Source organism: Myodes glareolus, chromosome 20 (genome assembly GCF_982192425.1).
Source record: "Myodes glareolus chromosome 20, mMyoGla1.1, whole genome shotgun sequence".
Lineage (NCBI taxonomy): Eukaryota > Metazoa > Chordata > Mammalia > Rodentia > Cricetidae > Myodes > Myodes glareolus.
This window is the reverse complement of record NC_142045.1, coordinates 42,602,918-42,622,508: the sequence shown is the minus strand read 5'-3', so window position 1 is coordinate 42,622,508 and position 19,591 is coordinate 42,602,918. Positions and strand designations below refer to the sequence as shown.

The 19,591-nt window shown below is 37.8% G+C and overlaps 1 protein-coding gene across 1 annotated transcript in view; it reads left to right on the top strand.

The window, feature by feature from the left end:
- Positions 1-19,591, top strand: part of Hspa4l (heat shock protein family A (Hsp70) member 4 like) — a 46,962-nt gene that overhangs the window by 15,344 nt on the left and 12,027 nt on the right. Inside the window, exons 6-14 of the mRNA XM_085682410.2 lie at positions 2,297-2,396; positions 2,724-2,857; positions 5,725-5,969; positions 6,104-6,180; positions 6,706-6,857; positions 7,460-7,566; positions 10,265-10,398; positions 12,462-12,661; positions 17,940-18,038. Of these exons, the coding sequence (XP_085538536.2) occupies positions 2,297-2,396; positions 2,724-2,857; positions 5,725-5,969; positions 6,104-6,180; positions 6,706-6,857; positions 7,460-7,566; positions 10,265-10,398; positions 12,462-12,661; positions 17,940-18,038 (1,248 nt within the window). The remainder of the gene's footprint in view (positions 1-2,296; positions 2,397-2,723; positions 2,858-5,724; positions 5,970-6,103; positions 6,181-6,705; positions 6,858-7,459; positions 7,567-10,264; positions 10,399-12,461; positions 12,662-17,939; positions 18,039-19,591) is intronic.

Below are 19,591 nucleotides of genomic sequence, written 5' to 3'. Positions count from 1 at the left end.
GTGTTGCAGCTGTCGTAAGGCCCGTCTCTCCTGGCTGTAAGCATTATGAGGATTGCTCTACTGCTCTGTGGAGCTGTATTCATAGCTGCCACAAAAGTACTTGGTTCATAAATTGCCTCATTAATACTATACGAACCACATATATGAATTATAGATTTGTCAGGAGAAGAAAACTAATGTACAAGACCATAAGCACATCTAACAGAACACGGTAAAAATAGAGGCTCCAGCCTTAAAACTTAAATTTAAGCTGGGCATATGTCATGTGCCTTTAACCCCAGCACTCAGGAGGCAAAGGCAGATAAATCTCTGAGTTCAAGGTCAGACTGATCTACTTAGTGGTCTGCTTAGGGAGTTCCAGGACAGCCAAGATATATAGTGAGAACCTGTCTAAAAACATGAAAACAACAGCAAACAAAAGACTTAAGTTGGAGGCTAATGAGATGTCTCTGAGTAAAGGCACTTGCCACTCAAATCTGATGATGTGCATTCAATCCTCTGAACTCATGTGAAAGGAGAAGGAAAGAACTGCTTCCACAAAGTTGTTCTTTGACCTCTAAATACATGTTGTGGCATTGCACAACCCCCACAAACACATCACAGTAAAAGAAATATGGGTATTGTTACTCAGTACTAATCCAGGCATACTGAAAATTGGAGGCAGGAAGACTGCACATCAGGTCATGAAAGTGTTGAGGAATATTCTACATTAATATATTCAATAATTATCTTTAAAATTTTGGGGGCTAATATGGGTGATGGTGGCACATGTCTCTAATCCTAGCACTTGGGAGGCAGAGGCAGGTGGATTTCTGTGAGTTTGAGACTATCCTAGTCTACAGAGCTAATTCCAGGACAGCCAAGGCTACACAAAGAAACCCTGTTTAAAAAAATTGGAGGTGGGGGTTAAATAAATAAATAAATTTTTATACATTTTAATCCTGAGGTTAACATTTTAGTATAAACACAATATTAAAAAAAATTGGAGGTGGGGGTTAAATAAATAAATAAATAAATTTTATACGTTTTAATTCTGAGGTTAACATTTTAGTATAAACACAATATCTTTTGATGGCTGCAAAATAGATTCTTTATAACGTCCTGCAATATATATTTTCCCTCCTTGGAAATATAACCATTTTAAACAATTGGATTTCATTCTCTAGTTGTGTATACATTCCACAGAAATGAAATTATGCTCTGTATAGCTGTGTGTGAGTGTGTGTGTGTGCGTGCGTGTGTGTGTGTGTGTGTGTGTGTGTGTGCGTGTGTGTGTGTGTGTGTACATGCCTGGTTGTCTGTGTGGAGACAGTGTTCATGCCACGCCATAGAGACCAAAAGAAGGCCTCAGATTTCCTGGAACTGGAGTTCCAGGAAATTATGCTTGATCTGGGTGGGTGCTCTTCAAGAGTGGCATGTGCTCTTAACCATTGAGCCATGCATGTCCTTTTTTAACATACTATTCCATGACAGTGGAAATCTAGATGGTCTTAGCTACTTAGGATTCTATTATATGAGATATACTATATTACATATACTTAATCTCAGTTTAATGCACTCTTAGGGTTTTAATTTTTGTTATTAAAGATGGACTAGTATTTTATTTATTAACTTACTTTTTTGAGACGGGTTCTTACTATGTAGCACTAGCTGACCTGGAATTTGCTATATAAAGAAGGCTGGCCTCAAACTCATAGAAATCCTTCTGCTTCTGCCTCCCAAGTGCTGGGTTTAAAGGAGTGTATCACCATGCCTAGGACCAGTATTTTAATAGTCTAATATATTCGTCAAGTTTTCAATACTGTGTCAGAATACTGTAGGCAGACTAACTTTGTAAGGAAAACATTATCCCATTAGCTTTTGGAAGCTGAATTTAATAATGCGAAACTATTTGTTTTGTGGTGACATAACAGCATCATTGGCAAGAGTATGTATGAAGAAAAGACAAGATTGCCAAACAAGTGTCCAGACAGAAATGAGGTCCACCATCCCTTCCTAGAGTATACCTCTCAGTTCATCTAATCACCTTCAACCACTGTCCACCTAGACAAGGTCACACTGAGGACCAGCACCCGAGTCTTAGGGACTAACACTGGCTCCTTGAGGTAAACAGAACTGGGGATCCTGCAATACTAATTAGATTTGTGTTCACACTCCAGATCCCATCTGTGTGGTACAGAAACTGTCAGACTTAAGAACCTACACTAGTACTTTACGTTGATTTAAAGTTGCATGTTCTGCGGTTATTAGTAAAGTCTGTGGCACTGAGGCAGTAACTTGTGACTGTTCTTACCAGATCCCGAGCTTTTTCACTGATGCTGAGAGAAGGTCCGTGATGGCGGCAGCTCAGGTTGCAGGCCTAAATTGTCTGAGGCTGATGAATGAAACCACTGCAGGTTGGTATGGCCACTTGAAAACTACCATCAGAAAACAGTTAGCAGCTTTTCTCTCCACAGCTTTTTAAAACTCTGACGTCGTTTATAATTTGTTGCTTTGAATACAGAATTTTGACAGAGGTCAAATTCACATTTGATCTTAAAGAATGGCCACTGCTTTAACAGCTGGGTAGGGAAAATAAAATGTTAAGTAATCTATGAAAAGTTACTATAGGTTGAATTTATTTTACTGTATTGTGTATTAGAATGCAATATAAACATGACTTTATCTTGTTTTCCAAAAGACAGCTATACAAGAATTAACCTATTGTTTCTTCTTTTGTACAGTGGCGCTGGCATATGGAATTTATAAACAGGATCTTCCCTCATTAGATGAGAAACCAAGGAATGTTGTGTTTATTGACATGGGACATTCTGCCTACCAGGTCTCTGTTTGTGCTTTTAACAAAGGAAAACTTAAAGTAAGTAACTAAATTACTTTCTGTATATAACTTCGATGAGTAAGAGTATACATTTGTAAAGAGCACACACCCTTAAAAAGTGGGCTGAAGGTCTTATTCTGCCTCTTATGTTAAAAACATAACCATTAAGGCAGGGCTGGAGAGATGGCTCAGCAGTTAAAAGTACTTGCTGCTCTTGCAGAGGACCAGGTTCCGTTCTTAGCACCATGGTTGGTCCACAACTATGGGAAACTCCGGTTCCAATGACTCTGAGGCCCTCTTCTGACTTCCAAAGACACCAGGCATGTACACGGTGCACATGCACACATGTAGGCAAAGCATTCATACACAAAATAATCGAAAAATATTCGTTATTCATCATACATATATACATATACATATATTCTTAACTTTCCTTGACCTTAGGTTCTCTTTACTATTAACAATGTCCTAGAAGTTGCCTTTAAAAAAAAGTGAACCAAAGAGTTTATAGACTATGAGTAAAAGAGCTTCTGACAAGGAGCCTGGGTGACCCAAAGGCTCCGCATTATCACGAAGTCCACCCAGCAGCACGGTGACTTGCAAAAGCTGCAGCCCTGGAACTTCCTTTGAGATCTGTAGGCTACTTGACCTGTGGAGCTTCTCCTAGGATTTTTGTAGATGTAAAATGCTTGAAATATGTGGCATTTAGTAGTTTCTGTGTTATATATCTTTATTTTTGTGTTCATCTCTCAAGTGCACCCTTTGTTTTGTACTTCATTTTACTATAACAAAATCCTTATAGTCAGAAAAACAAAGGAAATTTGTGATGAAATTATAGTATTTTTGTATAAATTGTCTTAATTCCTGGCCTCTATTTTTAAATGTTAGCTTAGTAACAAAAGTGGATTTTCCCTTTTTTTTCTACTTAACATGTAATTATCTATTCATTTTTCATCACTGAGTCCTGTTGAAGTCTGATAAAAGTTGTGGCGCTGATTCTTAAGTGAATACACCCTTGCATTATCACATGGAAGGATGATTTTGCATTTCATGCTGGGCAGCACTGGACCCTATGGAATGTGTGCATTTGTAGAATGTATGTGAGTCTGTTGGGATAATGCTATTAATAGTACTTGCATCTTAATGTGGTGCCCCATCTTAAAAGAAACTGCCAAGGAACCATGCCTACAGAAGCATGACTCCCGAATCATAAGGTTAAGTAGCCATTTTTCACAAGGTTAGATATCCTGGAGTTGTCTGACGTACTGGCCTACACACAGCAGCCAACTGGTAGTCTGGTGAGAAGCAAATTATTCTTTTTCTTTTTCCATTTTTACTTGCTTGTGTATTTCTTTGTTTTACATTATTGTAAAAAATAGGTAGGTTTTTTTAAAAGATCATAGCCAAAGGCTAAACTACTAATCGGGAAATTGAATGGTTACATAATAATACTGTTGATCCAGTTTTTTGATCTCTTTTCTTGAATGTTTTGCTCTTGTGTGCACTTAGCACTTAGAACTGCTGCTTGTCCTTAAACTTCATTTGGGGTTCAGTATATTAGAGAGTCAATGAATGTAAGCTATTGAAATTTTAGTTGTCTCTCAGTTATTTCAAAATTAGAATTGTCCTTCTAGTTGTGTTATAGAGTTGTGTAACTATAGAGCAGATAACAAAGAGGAGGTAGCTATTGAGCCAGGTATAACAGATAATTTATCCCAACATTTGGCACCCAGTGATTTGACAGATTCTTTTGGATGACCTTTGCCTTTACAATTTTAGAGAGGTTTTTTGTTGTTGTTTTTTTTTTACTTTTGTTCTTTGGTTTTGTTTTTTGTTTGTAATGGGTTGAATGCAAATGGCTCTCAGAGGCTTATTGTTTAAATGCTTGATCTCCAGTTGGTAGAACTGTTTGGGAAGGATTAGGAGGTGTGGCTTTGTTGGAGGAAGTATGTCACTGAGGGTGAGCTTTGAGGTTTCAAAAACCTATGCCATTCCCAGTTTGTGCTCATCTCACATTCCTCCTCTCTCCCTCCCTCCCTCCCTCTCTCATGTTTGTTTGTGAGTCAGAATGTAAATTCCCAGCAACTGCTCTAATGCCATGCCTGCCTACCTGCAGCCATGGTCCTTGCCATGGTGGTTATAGGCTCTAACCCTTTCCTAGCGAGAGCTTCACACAGAGTGGAAGCAGCCTAAGAAAGAGAAATCTGTTATAGATACCAAAGCTGAAAGGGCAGAGCCATCTATGTACTTTGACATGAGATGTTGACTTACAGAATTTGGAGATTGCCCTGATGTGTTTTGTTCCTGTTTTCATCCAATATTTCCTTACTATGTCTCCCTTTGGGAATGGCAATATATATTCTGTGCCATTGTTTGTTGGAAGTATGTAATTTGCTTTTTATTTTACAGGGGATTACAATTAAAAGATTGCCTTGGGTCTCAGAAGAGACTTGGGACTTTTAAACTGTGAAAAACTAGGGGGCTTTTGATATTGGATCAAATGTATTTTGCTCTATGATATGGCCAGAAGCCTAAAGGGTCTAGGAAATGGAATGCTGTGGTTTGAATGAGAATAGAACCATAGACTTCAATGTTGCATACTTGTCAGTTGATTGAACTGTTTGAGAAGGAGTGGGAGGTGAGGCTTTGCTGGAGGAGGTGTGTCACTGTTAGCTCTCTCTGTCTTGTGGTGTGTCTCAAGATAAAATACCTCAGCCTCTGCTGTACCTGCCTGCCGCCATGCTTCCTGCTTTGATGATCATGGACTCATCCTCTGAAACTATAAGCCCAAAATTAAATGTTTTCTTTTATAAGGTGTCTTTTTCATGGTGTTTTGTCATGGCAATAAAAAAGTAACTAAGACACTATATATTAGAAAATTTAATTATTTTCTTTCAACTAAACAGGTGTTGGCTACTACCTTTGACCCATATCTGGGTGGCAGGAACTTTGATGAGGCTTTAGTGGACTACTTTTGTGAGGAATTCAAGACCAAATATAAGATCAACGTGAAGGAGAACTCTCGGGCCTTGTTGCGGCTGTATCAGGAGTGTGAGAAGCTGAAGAAGCTGATGAGTGCAAATGCATCAGATCTTCCTTTGAACATCGAGTGCTTCATGAACGACCTGGATGTCTCTAGTAAGATGAACAGGTATCGTGTGTTCGCTTGGAAGAGCACTTGCTGATTTTCTCTTTGGGTCATATTGGATTTTCCCTAGTTCTGTTGTTTTAGAGGGTGTCTTCAACTTTTCTTCCCCAAAATGATTTTTATTTCATTTTCCACAGGGCTCAGTTTGAACAGTTGTGTGCTTCCCTCTTGGCCAGGGTTGAACCACCTTTAAAAGCAGTAATGGACCAAGCTAGTAAGTGGAAATGACCAAATTCTTTAAAAGTTTTGTGTTTTTCATTTTTAAAAAGAAATTACAATTCATTCACTCATAGAACAGGACACTAGAATTCCAGATTTCTGAGCATTTCCTTGCTTATAATATTGTTTATATCATAAACAAGCTAACTATATTTTGGAATATTTAAGTGATTATGGAAGACCTTTGTAGGACATTAAATTAGAAACAAGGGTGTAATTGCTGTCTTGAAGATAACTTTTAGAATAGTTTTAGAAAAGTTAGAAGTGGAAGTTAGAAAGGTGGTAACCGCCAGAGAGCTTCAAAGCTTGTGAGTTCTGTTCTTGTCACTGATGTCTGGACCACGGTGGTGTCACACACACAGTGTTAGAGTTTGCCTTTTCTATAATTACTGGGTTTTTTTTTTAACCTTCTTGTGAGCACATTAAAAAATCCACTTACCTATAAAGTACATTCTAACAACTAGTATTTACAAGTTTTGAAGACTTCTCATTCTTTCACTGAAATATGTTTTACTTCCAGACTTACAACGTGAAGACATAAACAGCATAGAAATAGTAGGAGGGGCCACTCGGATTCCTGCAGTCAAGGAGCAGATCACTAGGTTTTTTCTGAAAGACATCAGTACCACCCTAAATGCTGATGAAGCTGTTGCCAGAGGATGTGCTTTGCAGGTTAGAACTACTTAATATGTAGTTTGTACAGTGTCTGCGACAGGCCTCTTATCTGCCCAGTCACCCCATCAATATGCTGAAAGTAAACTGAAGTAGTCCTTGTAAGTCTGTCTGTCTGTCTGCCTCTGTATCTCTCTTTCTCTCCTCCCCGGTCACATATGCTCTGTGTGTGTGTGTGTGTGTGTGTGTGTGTGTGTGTCTGTGTGTGTCTGTGTGTGTCTGTGTGTCTGTGTGTGTCTGTGTGTGTGTGTACCTACCCCAGCCACAGAAGTGCTGGGATTAAAGGCATGCACCACCATGCCTGATTTCTCTTGTACTTTTAAAACTATAATAAGATAATATATTTATGTACTAAAAACTGAATTCTTGAGATTATGTACATTAATAATTCCTTTTGGAAATTTAAAGCTGTTCTTAGATTAGCTTTTGTAAAATCACACAAAATACATGGACCCTTTAAATTTTCTTTTGTCATTACTAAAATGTAACAAATTTTAAAATCTTAACAATTTTTACTATAAAGACATTACTAAGCAATTTAATTATGGTTAACATAGAATGTGAAATGTACTTACTCACTTAAGTGCATTTCTTACTTTCAGTGTGCGATCCTCTCACCAGCATTTAAAGTGCGGGAATTTTCCATAACAGACCTTGTTCCCTATTCAGTCACATTAAGGTGGAAGACTTCTTTTGAAGAAGGGACTGGGTAAGTTATTTTTTAAATCTTAATTATATTTTATCATAAATATTCAACCAATCAAATATGCTTTTTCTAAATTAGAGGAATTTATGCTTCTTAAAATTTTGTTAAATGTGGGTCTGGAGAGATGGCTCAGTGGTTAAGAGCACTGACTGCCCTTCTAGAGGACCCAGGTTCAATTCCCAGCAACCACATGGCATTTCACAACTGTCTGTAGCTCCTGTTCCAGGGGATCCAAAAACCTCACACAGACATTCATGCAGTCAAAACACCAGTGTAACATAAAATACAAATAAATAATTTAAAAAATTGTTAAATGTGTTGAATAGTATTAGAGAAAAAAGACTATAAAAATAGCATACAAACCATGATGGGCATATTTGTTAATTCATATTAGCCATTTTTAGCAGCTAATGTATCTGTCCATACCTGTTCTTTGAATCTTTATAAGTAAAATACATAAATCATCTGTGGAGCTCCAGTACAATTTGCTTTTGAAGAAGATACTACTTAGGACTTTCCCATGACAGCAGACAGTGACTACTGAACAGTTGAATATGCCATCATAAATCACCAAAGCACTAGGAAAATGACATTTTGCTATTTTTAGTGGTGTTTAGAAACATTGCTATACATATAACAATGTTTAGGTATGTTTGCTATATCTATAAAATAGCAGAGTAGAATTGCTTAGCCAGAGCATAAGTACCCATTTTGTCTCAAAATAGCAAATTAGTGTTTAGTATAATATCGAAAAAGATTCCTTACATTGCTATTGACACAAGATTACATATATTTTATTCAGTTTTCTTCTATACTATTAAATTTAACATGATTTTTATAAACAAAAGTAAATGCTATTTTTTCTCCTTGATAATATGACTTAGTTGGTAGTGAATGTGTCTAGCATGTACAAAATCATGGGTTCCATCTTCATTACCACATAAATAGACAGTGTGTTGGAGCATGCCTGTAACCCTACCACTCAGGTGGTAGAGAAAGGAAGATCAAAGTTCAATGTGCTCCTGTAGCCCATGTAATAAAAATGTTTTTATTTATAATAAAATATTTTATTATATTATATATTTATTAAGAATATAATATAAATTATATTTTGTGCTTTTGTTGACATTTACATTGTTTCTGTAAATTGGCCAACATGTAAGTAGCTTGCTTCCCTACCAAATTTAAAAATATTGTATTTTACTTGCCTCCCTTTTGGAAATGGCTTATACAATGAACAAAATTGTATCTACATTGTGAATTTGCTTTTGTTCTGTGTTCTGTATGTCATTATCCATAACTGAATTGCTTGTATAAATTTTAAAAATATAGACTATCAGCCTGTGCTGGCTCGATTCATGTCAGCTTGACATACACTGCAGTCATCTGAGAGGATGGAACTTCAACCGAGAAAATGCCTCCATAAGATCAGGCTGTGGCCAGCCTATAGAGCATTTTCTTAATTAGAGGTTGATGGGGAAGGGCCCAACCCATTGTGGGTGGTGTCTTCCCTGGGCTGGTGATCTTGGGTTCCGTTATAAAGCAGACTGAACAAACCATGTGCGAGCCACTAAGCAGCACCCCTCCATGGCCACTGCATCTGCTCCTGCCTCAGGGTTTCTGAAGTGCTTGAGTTTCTGTCCTGACTTTTTTGATGATAAACTGATGCAAAGGGTAAGCTGGATAAACCCATTGTTTCCCAACTTTGTTTTTGTCATGTTTCACCACCGCAGTAGAAACCCTAACAAAGACACAACTTTGTATGAGTGCCTTGCGGAGTATTTGGATGGCTCGTTTTAATCTTAGTTTAAGTCAAGAACTGCTCTGTAGAGTTCAATTTCAGTTAAATATGTAAGTAAGAAAAATCTCAAGATATAGAGAGAGCTAAGCTGAAAAGCATATGCGGTAGTGACCACAGTAAGAACAAGGAAAGCATTAGTAGGCTCCTGAGAGCTAGGAAGACAGGTTTCATTTGTGTGTTTTAAGCCCTTGAGTGACTGAAGTGGTACAATGATGTTATATAATAAACACCCATATACAATAGTCATAAGCATTCCTGTTACGTTTTTTAAGAAATAGAGATCACTACAAGTTTAAAACTTCCTGCTCTAGGTGGAAGGAAACACTATAAACAGGCATAAGATGAACAACAACTGGAATATGATTAAAACTTCAGAGACTTTCTGTTTTAGAAAGTACATACTAGAGTATTTGCAATAATAACATAAGCGTGTCACTTTCAGGCTGTTTAGTAAAAATGCACAATTGTAACATGTGCATTCAAATGACAAGACAAGGCAAAGGACAGTAGCAAGTCTAGGTGCCTGACACACAGATACTCTCTGTACTGTTCTATATCTGTATCCTTCTGTAAGTTTATTTCCAAAGAAGAGTACTTAATGGGGGGCTGTAATTCAAAGGGCTGCATATGGTCAAGTGTTTGCCTTGTCCTTCCTACATGTGACCTCACAATATGCATAGTCTCAATTTGTTTCTTAGTGTACAGCGATCAATTATGTTAGACATTCTGAAAGCCTTCAACTGTAAACTTGTTGAAAATAGAAAAATCCATAGGTGTTTTTCCTTACATATGTTCTTCTTTGCAATTGCTGCTCATGAATTAAGAGTGAAGTATATTCTGACATTGGGTTCCCAAGCAACCTGTTTGTTTCATTGAAGTGTCTTTTTTTCTGCACTTTAGGGAATGTGAAGTCTTCTCTAAGAACCATCCTGCCCCGTTCTCAAAGGTCATAACATTCCACAAGAAGGAACCATTTGAACTAGAAGCATTTTATACTAATTTGCATGAAGTGCCTTATCCTGATCCAAGAATTGGTAAGACAACAAAAAATTAAAGTTTTTAAGCATTTAATAAACAATTTGTACCCAGGTGTGGTGGCTCATGCCTTTAACACCAGCACTTGGGAAGCAGAGGCAGGTGGATCTTTGAGTTCAAGACCAGTTTTGTATACAGAACTAGTTCCAGGTCATCCAAGATTACACAAAGAAGCTCTGTCTGAAAAAAAACAACTAACTAACTAAATAAATAATGTATAGAATTAAGTAAGCAAAAATTACCTTTTCAATTAAATTAGTCCAGATTTTAAAGAAATTTGTACTTTTTTGTAACTATGAGCCTTTTCATGCTTAGTTTGTTTCTAAAAAAACGGCATCCTTGAACAGTCCTAATTTGTTTTGGCTTCTACATTTTTATTAGTGTGTAGTTTGCACAAGATAATGGGTTTCATTATGACATTTCCCTCTTGGTGTGTATATGCATACATGCAGTGTGCTTTGAGCATGTGCACCCTTGTTATCCTCTCCTCTCTCTCTGCCACTCCTCGTTCTCTCCCCAGGTAGTCCTACTTCTGCTTTCAGTGACTCCCTATGCTAGGTGTTCTAAACTTGGCCTGGAAAATTTGTGTCAAGGTTGTCTCATGGAAAAAACTTTTAGGCAAATTGTATTTGTATTAGTAACACGACTGTGTAACTCTGAAACTGTATTGTTGAGTGATACAGAAGAGCAAATAGGGAATTACAATGTCAGTTTTACCTGTTTATGTTTAAATGATAAACTACAAAACATGATTTTTATAATATTTAAGAGAAATATTTTTAATTTTTTCTGTATTAATAAACTGAAAAGGAGAAAATAAACTTTGAAAGTAATTACCAAAGCAATAGAAGTTACTGCAAGTTACGCTAGTTGTTGTTACTGCACAGGTCCACCAGCTGGACGGCCCCAGCAACAGGTGTTTACAGTTCCCCGGGAGCGAGAGCCTGAACTGAGCTGTAGAAAGTGTGTTTCTGGCTGGTCCGAAGGTAGTGAGTTATCCAAGTCAGTTACAGATTGAACTCCTGGTCTTCATTTCCCCTCTTCTCACTGCTGCACTGACTAGTCTTAATAAGAAAGGGCTGTAAAGGAAGAGTCTGCTCAAGGTCCCTCTCCTTGCTTTGTAGTTGCCATCTTCATAGTCACGTGGCATTCTCATATGGGTATATACGACTTTTTCTAATTACCTCCTTTGATAAGGAAACCAGTCTTCAATTTAATACTTCTTAAAAAAAAACAAAGCAAAAACAGAAATAAAAACATATCTTCCAATACTATCTATCAGTTTGTGAAGTACTGCTTGGGACATAGAATGAACGTTGGGGAACAACATAACCAGTAAAAATGTTAGTCAAACTTGCTCACTGGCCTGTCTTAACTTTTGGCCTATTAGTCTCTCTTTAGCTGATACCACTAATTTGGGCATAGGAGAATTTATTTTTAATGTTTGGAAGTGTTTTATTCATGAACAATAATGATTACTTATAAAAATTATAGCAAAGCTTATATGCATATATATACATATATATATATAGTTTTTTAATTCAGAAATTAGATCTTGCTATTTTGGCTTTTGATTATAAGTTACTTAAATCATTTACTGGCTTTTGAATCAAATTAAATTGTCCTTAGTTTAAAATCCTAAGTTCTTGCTTTGGCAAGATAGCTCAGTGTGATAAAGGCACTTGCCACCAAGCTTGATGACCTGTGTTTAGTCTTCCAGAAGACTCCCATGGTAGAAGAAAAGAAGCAGCTCCTGAAAGTTGTCTCTGACCTCCACACTCACATGGTGGCATATATGTGTGTGCGCACATGCACATGATAAATGTGTAAATAGTAACAAAACCACCTTTTTCCTAGAAAACTACTGACTCTGTGAGTCTTCACAGCAGCTTTGTTACTACTGCAAAGAGAGTAATCTGATCAAAGCACTTGTTCCATAGCGATCATCCAGAATTTAATCATATTTTTACGTGTGCTTTAAAGATGATGATTAAGTTATTAAAACCCTGAATGAGTTTGATCTGATGTTCATACACTAATCAAAGCTTTTTTTCCCCCTAAGGAAACTTCACTATTCAGAATGTTTTCCCACAATCTGATGGTGATAGTTCTAAAGTAAAAGTTAAAGTTCGTATTAACATCCATGGAATCTTCAGTGTGGCCAGTGCTTCAGTGGTTGAGAAGCAGAATCTGGAAGGCGATCACAATGAGGCCCCTATGGAAACAGAAGCTTCATCTAAGACTGAAAACAAAGATGATGCAGTAAGTAGAAATCTTGTCCCAGCTTCCTCTCCCCTGGGATCATGACAGCACCCCAGTGATGAGTACCTTCTTTCCCAAGGTTAGCCTTGGGGTTTCTTCTGTAGGGCCTCATCTTTATAACCATACTAAGGAAGACTTGGTTTAAGGAATGGTCTACACCATATCTTGTAATGCACTTCACAGGGGCCAAGGCATCTTTCATAGCTTATATGGAACATGTAAGTTTTGAAATCCATTGTTAAATTCTTTAAAACATGCATATGTATAGCTAGAGAAAACTAGGAGTAACTTTTAAACTAAACACATATTTTTGTTGTTCTTTGTAGACAGAGTCTCACTTTGTAGACCAAGTGTCCTCAAATTCATAGATATCCACTTGTCTCTGCCTCCTGGCATTGTGGGATTAAAGGCGTGCTTCTTAAAATATTTTAGGGTTTGGTTGTAAAACATCTGTGGCATTTAAACAAAGGGATATGCTGTGAGTCCAGTGACATTCAAATGCAGATGCTGTACATTATGAAAGATTTATAAGGTATTGACTTCACTGCCGGTGCACTGTAGAGGAAAGAGTTTTATAGAACTGTTGAGACAAATTCTCGTGGTACCCAGACAGTCCTTAAACTCTCTATGTAGGTGAGACCAGATAAACTCCTGATCTTCCTGCTTCTGCGTCTAGACTGCAAAATTACAGATGTGTACACTTGTCTCTGTGCTCAGCTCGGGGAGTGTGGTTCTATTCACTTACAGAAAAAGTTTACCTTTTTATGCACACAATCTGTATGTTATTGTCAATTGCATTTATTGGATTTTTTAGCCACATTTGGAGGAACTCCCAAGTCCTTCTCTATATTTGTGCATTCAAGAATGGGTTTTCAGGGCTGGGTTGGTAAATGCTTCTTACAACATGAAGACCTGTGAAACCCAGAACCCAGATTTTAAAAGCTGAGCTTGATGGTACTGGATTAGTCTGGAGAGGAAAGACAGAATGAACTTGGGCCTTGCCACTTAGCCTAGCCTACTTGTTGAGTTAAATCCAGTGAGAAACCCTGGGTTTTTTTTTTAAGTAAGTGGTGCCAGAGGAATGATACCCCCAACTAAAAGTATGTGCCCATGCACACACACACACACACACACACACACACACACGCACACACACACACAAACAGTGGGTAGTTTATGCTTATAATCCTGGGAATGGCACTCAGGAAAAGGAATTTTGCAGAAAGTTTAAAATTGGCCTTGACTACAGAAGAAGAGCTTCACTTAATTTTTTTCTTAAAAGAAAAAGTGGGGTGAGAGCTGGAGAGATGGCTTAGTGGGTGAACACTGGCCGCTCTTCCAGAAAACCCAAGTTCATTTCCAGCACCCACAGGAAATATAGAGAGCTTTACACCTCTCTATAACTCCGGTTCCAGAGGATCCCATGTCCTCTTTTGGCCTCCTTAGGTACAAGACACACAAGTGGTGCACAGATATCATGCAGGCAAAACACTTATACATACAAAATAATAAAAGTGTTTTTAAACTATTGGGGAAGGTCTCCAAGAAGAAATAGTAGGGGAAACCATTAGTATCAGCTACTCTGGAAGCTGAAGTGGAATGGTTGCTTAAGCCCTTGCCTAAGGGACATTAAGAAGAACCTATTTCAAAAGGAGAAGGAGTTATCTTTTTACAGGACAATTTTCCCCTTCTTTGGAAGTGACCTGTTTCATTTAACAAGAACTGTTTTTATCCTTTCTTCTTGATTGATCAAAGGTGTTCTATTAGCTTAAAATATGTGAATTATGGCCATGGTATTTTCCCGTGTAGCATTTTTTTAATGATAAACTGATTGGCCCACTAGCTTAGGCTTCGTATTAGCTCTTATAACTTATATTCTTATCTATGTTAGCCACCTGGCTCGGTACCTTTTTCAGTGGGGCAAGTCACATCCTTCTTCTTCGGTGTCCGGACAGGACTGCAGAGGAATGGGCTTTCTCCTTCCCAGAATTCTCCTGATCTCATTAACCTGCCTGTACTTCCTGTCTGGTTGTCCTGCCTATATTTCCTGCCTGGATACTGGTCAATCAGTGTTTATTTAAAACATAATTGACAGAGTATAGAATTGTCCCACACCACTTCCCCCTCTTTTTTTTTTAACAAAGGAAAATATCCATAGTCCATTTTTTTGGGAATGTGGGTGTAGTATTCCAGGCTACTTCCTGCTGGTTGGGGGCGCTAATAATCTTATGGGGACCTAAAGAAAATTTTGAATTATAATCAAGTCCTGACTGGAGTATCCTGTGAGTCTTGATCATCTCAGGCAGCAGTCTTGAACCTGTTCTGTTCTGGATGTAGACCTCTGATATCTGGGCCATATGTTCCTACTGGAGATTTCTTAGGTGGTCTTCCTTGATCAAACATGATTATTCGTAACTCAAAATGAATCCATAGCCTCTCATTTCCTGTGAAAACAAAAGCAAAGTCTCTTTTCCAAAGTAACATACCTTTTGACTTCAATTTTAAAGTCAAGGGATTTTCAAAATACCTATCTTGGATTAATTCTGCAGGATTTATAAGCAGATTTTTTTTTAGCAGCTGTTGCTCCTTCCTCAGCATTCAAACAATGAAAGCATAATAACATACAGTATCCAGATTCTCTGTATATTTTCCATCTTTGTGTGACTTTACTTTAACCTCTGTTTCTTTTATTTTTACTTTTACTTTTTGAAACAAGTTCTCTGTATATCTTTGGCTGTCCTGGAGCTCCCTCTGTAGACCAGGCTGTCTGAACTCACAGAGACCCACCTGCATCTGCCTCCCAAGTGCTGGGATTAAAGGTATGCACCACCACACCTTGAATTCACAGAGGTCTATCTGCCTCTGCCTCCCAAGCCTTAGGATTAAAGGTGCGTACCACCAAACCCAACTATTCTCTTTATTTTTTATTTTAAGGACTTTAACCTCTTTCTTTACTCTCCCAATCTTACATATATTTTAAACACAATATAAACCATTCAGAGGTTTTCTTTGTCTTTGAAATTCTCTTTACTGTATCTTTCTCTCTTTTTATGACCACAGGAGTCTTTAATTTGCTAAGCAATATAGAGAGGATTAAAGGCATGACTTTGAAGGCTAGATCCAGCCCATTTCTTAGCGTTCTGAGATTTCAGCCTCATGGCAGAGGTACCAGCTGTAGCCATGTTTATCACCACAACTCTATGGCATTTCAAGGTCCCTGCCAGCAAGCAAGCTGCAGCAATGTGCTCACAAACCACACTCAGATGCTCTGTAGTCGGACTGCCTGCCTAAAAGAGTCAGTTTGTGCTGGCAGGACGGCCCAGAAAGCTGGTATTTTAAAATGATGCAGCTTTTTTCCTGCTATTGCTGAAAACCAAAAAGCATGCAGTCAGTTTTTATCAAAACCATTTAAGTGTTTTGTGGCAGGACTTGTGAAAGAGCTGCAGGATTTTGCAGCTAAAGCTGAGTCAGGAAGCTTCTCTTAAATGAGAGCACTTTCCTCTTGCAAACAGAGCAGATCTGAGAAATTGCTGCTACCCAGAAGCCATGCTTTATTCTTTTCTGTCTAGAATTACTTTCCAAGCTCTCTCAGGTTTTATGTGGATGCAGTTGTCCACGTGGGTGCCATTTATAACATGTGGGCCTGCTTGTTGAGGTTTCTGTCCTGCCCAGTTCCCACAGCTGGTAAACCCCAAAGAAATTACACAGAGGTCTATATTAATGATAAACTGATTGGTCCATTATCTCAGGCTTCATATTAGCTCTTATAACTTATATTAACCCATTATTCTTATCTATGTTAATTACATGGCTCAGTACCTTTTTCAATGGGGCAGTCAGGTCACATCCTGCTTCTTCGGTGTCTGGGCAGGACTGCCTCCATGTAGCATTTTGTTAATTGTATTGTTCCTTATTAAATTAAGGTAAAGGAAATGTCAAATTATTCACACACCAAAAAATAACTTAATAAATTAGCATCATAATAAAGAAAAGTTCTACTTTAAAATAAAAATTCTGGTACAGCATTGTGATCATTTACTTGAAAGCAATTTATAATTATTTTAATTTTGTTTACTAATTTACTTAGCTTTGCAGGATTTAAAACCCTAAGCAATCACTCTACCACACTCTACTACTGAATTAAATCCCCAGTGGCATTTTTTTCTTTTCTTTGTTTTAATAAAGAAAGCATTTAATTGGGCTTACAGATTCAGAGGGTTAGCATCCATGGTAGCAAAACAAAGGCATGGTAGCATTAACAACTGAGATCTCATCTTGATCCCCAAGTAGGAGGCACAGAGCACCAACATTTTTTTCTTTACTATATTTCTTTTAATATTTACATTATGTTTCTCTGTGACCACAACTCTGCATTTCTTACCTCTTGTCATGATGTGGGGGGTTGTAGAGTTGTAAGGGAAGAATTGGAATATAAAACGAGGACTGGGGCTATAGCTCAGGTAGAGCTTTTGTCCTGTGAGCATGCACAAAGCCCCCAGGTCAAACTCCCAGAGGCAGAGAGAAAATAATTTAGCCTGTTTTTCTCTTTGACACAACTGTGCATTTATTTATTCAAGAAAGCTAACTGTGAAGTACATATTCACTCAAGTCCAGATACAGCAAAACATACAATGATTCCTACATTCTTAGCTGCTTCTTTCAAGAGAATGGTGGGGAGTGTGATGAGAAAGAGTAAACAATGTATCTGTTGTTTAGGATCGCTTGCCAAGTGGACAGTCCATTTGATGGTTTATATTTGAGTGCTTCAGAGACATCTAAGTTTTGGTTAATGTTGGTATTTTCTACATTTAAAAATTGTAACATAAAGAGGGCATGGAGTTGAAGGGTGGAAGGAGAGGGGGATCTGGAAGGAGATGAGGTAGGGGAAACTGTATAAAAATACTTTTCAGTAAAAAATTAGAAATATGTAACTGAATTGTGTGGTTGAGGCTCATCTTTTTCACTGCATTTCCATCGAACTAAGATCATCTCTGTAATATTTTAATGTCAAGTTGTTTTAAAGCTTAATTTTATGAATACTGACTTACCGGTTTGAAAATAGTTGTCTGTGTTCTTTACAAATTTTTGTCAAAAAAGTGAATGAGAAGGTCTGTTTATATATCTTCAAGCTGACCTTTTCATTTATAGGCGTTAACTGTTTGTTGTTAGTATCATTTGAAAAGGGAGCTGCTTAGGTACACACCCACATCTCAACACGGGAATAAGGCTGTGCTTTTCTCTAGAAAAGGACTGTTCCATCCATTATATATTTTGCCAGGACAAAATGCAGGTTGACCAAGAAGAAGGAGGTCATCAAAAATGTCATGCTGAGCACACCCCAGAAGAGGAGATTGATCACACTGGAGCCAAAACAAAGGTTTGCTTTCCTGTTTTGTGATTGTGTGTTTGGAGCTTTTGTCTGGTTTGGACTTTGTGTCTGCTTGTTTAGGTGTGTCTATTTTAGACAAGGTCTCCTATGTAGTGCAGAACTGTCTCACACTTATGGTGCTCCCTTCCTCTGCAGCCTCCCAAGAGTTGAGTCACAGGCCTGCGGAACCTATCATACCCGGCTGAGATGAGATGAGGTGCCTAGCTGGTCTGTTTAGTGCATGCGTAGTTCAAACTGCAGTGCTATGGAGAAGCATAGGAAGTTTATGACCAAAATACCTACCTTTCAAAGTTGTACTTAAAAGCTTTTAAAATATAGAAACATAAGTAAAATTATCTTTTGACGGGGAAAATATGTTTTAATAACATTTCTTTTCACTAGAAATTACAGTCTCGGAGAAATGGAATAATTCCAAATGAATTTAAATGTATAATGCTCTGCATCGAATTTTGGTCACATCGTATTTTTAAAAATCTTTGGGGAGTAAAAGACAATGTCTCCCCATTCCCTGGCCAATCTGGAATTCATTGTGTAGACTGAGCAGGCTGGCCTTAGACTCACAGAGATCTGCCTGCCTCTGCCTCCACCTCCACCTCTGCTTTCTAGAGTGCTGGAATTAATGGCATGTGCCACCATACTCAGCTAAAATAATTTTATATATGATAATAAAATATCATTTATGATAATAAAATAATATCCGAGCCAGCTGTGGTGATTGGTGGAAGCAGGGAGGTGATGGGCTGATGGGTTTACATCTTATCACTTTCCATGTCTGTCGTCCTCAGAGCATCAGATCCCATTGACTTCTTAGGCCTCCCTACCTTCATTCAAGTCTCTGAAAATAAGATAATCGGGCTGGGGAGATAGATCATTGGTTAAGAGTGCTTACTGCGCTTCCAGAGGACCTACATTTGCTTCCTGGCAGTCATGTTCAGTGACTCACAGTGGCCTGCAACTTAGCTGCAGGGGCCCACTGTCTTCTTCCTTCCTTTGCAGGCACCTGCACTCATATGCACAAACCTACACACAGATACACATGCATATTCATAATTAAAAATGATAAAAAGCAATCTTAGAAAATAATAATTTGAAGCGGGGCACATGCCTTTAATCCTAGCATTTGGGAGACAGAGGCAGGCAGATCTCTGTGAGTTTGAGGCAAGCCTGGTCTACAAGAGCAAGTTCCATGACAACTAGGGCTGTTAATCAGAGAAACCTTGTCTCAAAACAATAATAATAATAATAATAATAATAATAATAATAATAATAATTTGATTATTTTATGTCCATAACATAGCTTAGAGGTTTTAAATTCTAGATTATAAAATTATTCAAAATCTGAAACCTGTTTTCTGATATTCTCATTTTACACAAAATTAAGTTTGAAGTATACCTGGTACATCACATAGTTCTCCCATTTAGTGTACAAATTAGTAGTGGGTCCTCACACCTGCATCATCACAATATTAGAGAATTTTTTGCCCTAAAACAGTCATGTACTCATGAGCTATAACTCACCCTTTCTCTAAATTCTCCCCTTT